The sequence below is a fragment of the Opisthocomus hoazin genome, chromosome 13 (genome assembly GCF_030867145.1).
Source record: "Opisthocomus hoazin isolate bOpiHoa1 chromosome 13, bOpiHoa1.hap1, whole genome shotgun sequence".
Taxonomy (NCBI): Eukaryota; Metazoa; Chordata; class Aves; order Opisthocomiformes; family Opisthocomidae; genus Opisthocomus; species Opisthocomus hoazin.
This window is the reverse complement of record NC_134426.1, coordinates 18464322-18467808: the sequence shown is the minus strand read 5'-3', so window position 1 is coordinate 18467808 and position 3487 is coordinate 18464322. Positions and strand designations below refer to the sequence as shown.

Here is a 3487-nt window from a genome sequence, read left to right as displayed (position 1 = left end):
GTTGGTGTTTCAGGCTCTTGCGAACCGTATTGACCTTTAACTCGGAGGAACCTCAACAAGCCCTTTAACGTGCTGTATCTGCAGGCAGCGAAATTCAGCTGCTGTTTTGTGTTGGTTTAGTGTAATGAGATCCAGCCACAGCCACTGAGACTAAAGATACCTGAAAATCAGGATCAGGGCGTTCTAGGCAAGATGGCAGTGGTGTGGAAATCGGAGTTGAAGGTAGCAGGGTCGGCTTCCCTGGGGAGCTGCCTCCTCGGCATCCACTTGTCACACTCTGCGAAGCGGAACTGCCCCGATCATCATGTTTGCTGTTGGGAAGGCTGGGAGCTAATAGTAAACAGCAGTTTGTACTTGCTGAGAGGACTTCTCCTGAGGGCTGTCTTTCGTTATGGAGTTGTTCCCTAGGCAGGGAGACACACAAATTACTGAGCTTACCCTGTAACCTGTTTGTAAGGCGCTCAAGTGCCGTGGCAATGGCTGCTACGCTGCGCCTGGACGAGCCTGGAGTGTCTGCCAGTAGCTGGTGATAAAACTGTTCCAGTCGCTGTTGTCACAGAGCATTAGCACGTTTTTGGAGCGCTGTCCCCATCATGGAGATGGGCTTTTGGGTAAACAGGCTTTGCTTGGTTAACCTGCTCCGAGGGCCGTCTCCCTACCACCACGCTCTGCTGGCTGGAGCAGGGCAGAGGTGCCTGTGGCTGTCACCCGCAGGCTGCGAGGACGAGCGGTGGGTTACGTGGCATTAGAGGTTCGGTTCCAGGCTGCGCCCCGTGCCGCCTTCCCGCTGCCGCCCGCCGCGGAGGCAGCGCTGGCTGGTGAGCTCGGTAGGCACGTTCTGCTGCCTGGCTCTGCGCAGAGGGCGGGCACTGCGGGGCCGGGTGCTTGGTGCTGCTGCCAGACGCCGCTGTGCTGGGGCTGTTTGCAGAAAGCGAAGAAATGCCTGTCACCGTTACGCAAATAAGATGAAGTCCTTGAGCGCTCCGAGGATGAGATTTTTCTTTGCCCATCAGTACCCCTAATGACAAGGCATAGGAAAAAGGGAATTACACTTACCAGCTTCCCCAAATCCGCTGTCGAGGGAAATCACCTGCTCGGAGAACTGACTCCCTGCTCTGCTGCAGCTGCTGCTCTCTGGACTGGCAGCTTTGCTTACTCTCTGCCAGTTGGCTACGAAGCTGTCCCCCCCTGCCTAATACCGTATTCATCTTCAGTTCTTGCTTCCGAGAAGCTGCAAATCTCTATCACCTGCCCAGCATAGCGTAAAGCTGTTGGCGCTGCAGCCAGAGCTGGCAGTAAAGCAGTCTCAACAGCACGAGACCAGCCCGAGAAAGCTCAAACTGCTCCTCCTAAGCATCTCTATAAAAGCACAGCTGGGACTGTGAAAGCTGTAGTTGTTTTTTGCTCCAAAAACAAAAGCACACTGTTTTTTAAGTCCTCTTTGTGTTCTTAGAGTAAATGTTTTACTCCTGACACCTATTTGCACACCCAATAAAGCTGCTTTCATTAGTGCTGGCTCCAATCTGCTCTGCCTCATCCATTGCTAAAATTCCTCCTTATTAATGAAAATATATTGAGGAGGGAGAGATGCGGCTTCTGGGCTGCTGGAGGGGGAAGAACAGGAGGTGCTCAGCCAGCTCTTCCTGCAGCCGCCGGAGAGTCTGGCGTAATTCACTGAATCATTACCCCAACCAGTACCAGAGTCTCGGGGCAGAAAGATGCGATTGGAATGGCCACCCAGAGCAACAGGGCTGGGCTCTGCAGCGGGGCTGCTGAGGAGGGCTCCTTCCCCTCTGACACGGGGCTGAAGGCTCAAGCCCTTCCTCTCCCTCCTCGCCGCGGGGCTGAAGGCTCAAGCCCTTCCTCTCCCTCCTCCCGGGCAGGGTGGAGGCAGGCTCGCAGCATGCTGCCCAGGCCTGACAGCACCGCTCTGCCCCGTGAGCGGCTCCAGGAGCCGGCAGGCACAGAGACGGCTCGGAAGGGGGTCTGCACCCCCTCTCAGTGGGCTTCGGCCGGGCTGGAAGTCGCAGCCCCCGGCCCCCTCCAGCCCAGCGCAGCGCCAGGCACACCCCGCAGCGGCTCGGAGGGCCAGGGACGAGGCAGGTTGCTCACTGGGGGAGAGAAATCACCGCTGCAGCTCTGAAAGGATGGCAGGCCGGCTCCTGCACCGGAGATGCCAATGATTTACAGCAGAGCACGTAAATGATTTTAAGTTGTGTTTTTTCAGACAAGACTAGAAGAATGCAGACAGCTCCTTACCCCTCTCTACAGGTTCTCCTCGGGCAGGAGCCACGGGTGGGGGCAGCAGGCCCCGGCTGTATGCACGCTTTCAAGACTTTCAGACCATTTTTAGGACACTGTGATTTCTTACAGCGTCTCGAAGCTACAGTGCAGGCCCTTATTTAAGCATCCGGTGTCTCCTCGACGAGAAGTTACAAGCAGACTAAAGCATAAGCCAGGTGAACACACAGGCGTGAGACATGGACCAAGATATTTTTTTATTTTAACACACCGAGTACAGCAGCAGAACTCTTTGAGTCCATCTCGGTTTAGGTCATATCAGTAGGTGGCTGATACAATCTGGCTCGGAGCTGTTCAGTCGGGAATCCGCTTCCATTCGATACACCCAGTTTCAGGAGGCCGAATCCTTCTCTGCAGCGTCTTTTGCCACCCCAGGCTGGGTCCTGCTGCTGAGGGTTTCAGTCTTCGCTTCTCTCATACTTGTGCTTGATGTGCTTCCAGAGCTTCTGTATGCAAACAAACAAACAAACAAACACCCTGAGGCCCATCGGCACTGCCGGATGGGGAAGAGGACCGCCGCGCCGCAGATGGGAATGTGCCAGACGGTAAATCTGGTTTGTGCTCGGTGCGAGACGGAGATCCCAGCCCCCTGCCTCTCCTCAGGGCACGCGCTGCACCCCCTCGCGCTGCCCAGGATCCTCGTCCAGTCCCCGCGGCCCGGCCCCCAGGCAGCTCCCACCCCACCCCAGCTCCACCTTCACGCCTCCACCCGTCTCCCCTGACGCTCCCTCCTGCTGCTCGGGGCGGGCCGGGGGGCCGCGCACTGCCCCGGGCTGAACCCGCCCCGACCTTCCCCCGCCTCCGACGCCTTTTCCCGGCGGCTCGGCAGCCAGCGAAGCCCCCGCAGGCCTCGGGGCCTCCTCGGGGCAGCCAAGGCCGCGCCTCGGCCTGCGGCGGGCCCGGGAAGCCGGGGGCGGCCCGCGGTGCAGGGCCCAGGCGGGGCCGGCCTGACCTTCAGGCCCCAGGCCCGTGCCCGGGAGGCCCCGGCGGCCCCTTTCCTTACCCCCTCGTTGAGGTGCTCGAAGATGGCGTCGGCGCCCTGGTCGAAGGCGCGCTCGAAGAGGACGGCGCCCAGCACGACAGTGAGGGCGAAGGTGGAGGTGCGGCGGAACAGCGCGCCGTACGCCCGCCGCAGCAGCGCCATCTTGCCCGCCCCGCGCCGGCTCTGCGCATGCGCCGCCCGCCG

The 3487-nt window shown here is 59.4% G+C and overlaps 1 protein-coding gene across 1 annotated transcript; it reads right to left on the bottom strand.

Annotated features, from left to right (window-relative positions):
- Nucleotides 1-2474: 2474 nt before the first annotated feature.
- Nucleotides 2475-3480, bottom strand: UQCR10 (ubiquinol-cytochrome c reductase, complex III subunit X). Its single transcript, XM_075434764.1, has 2 exons — nt 3305-3480; nt 2475-2747 (listed from the first exon to the last, which is right to left on the bottom strand). The coding sequence occupies exons 1-2, from the start codon at nt 3443-3445 to the stop codon at nt 2700-2702; spliced, it is 189 nt and encodes a 62-aa protein (XP_075290879.1). The 5' UTR covers nt 3446-3480; the 3' UTR covers nt 2475-2699.
- Nucleotides 3481-3487: the final 7 nt, after the last annotated feature.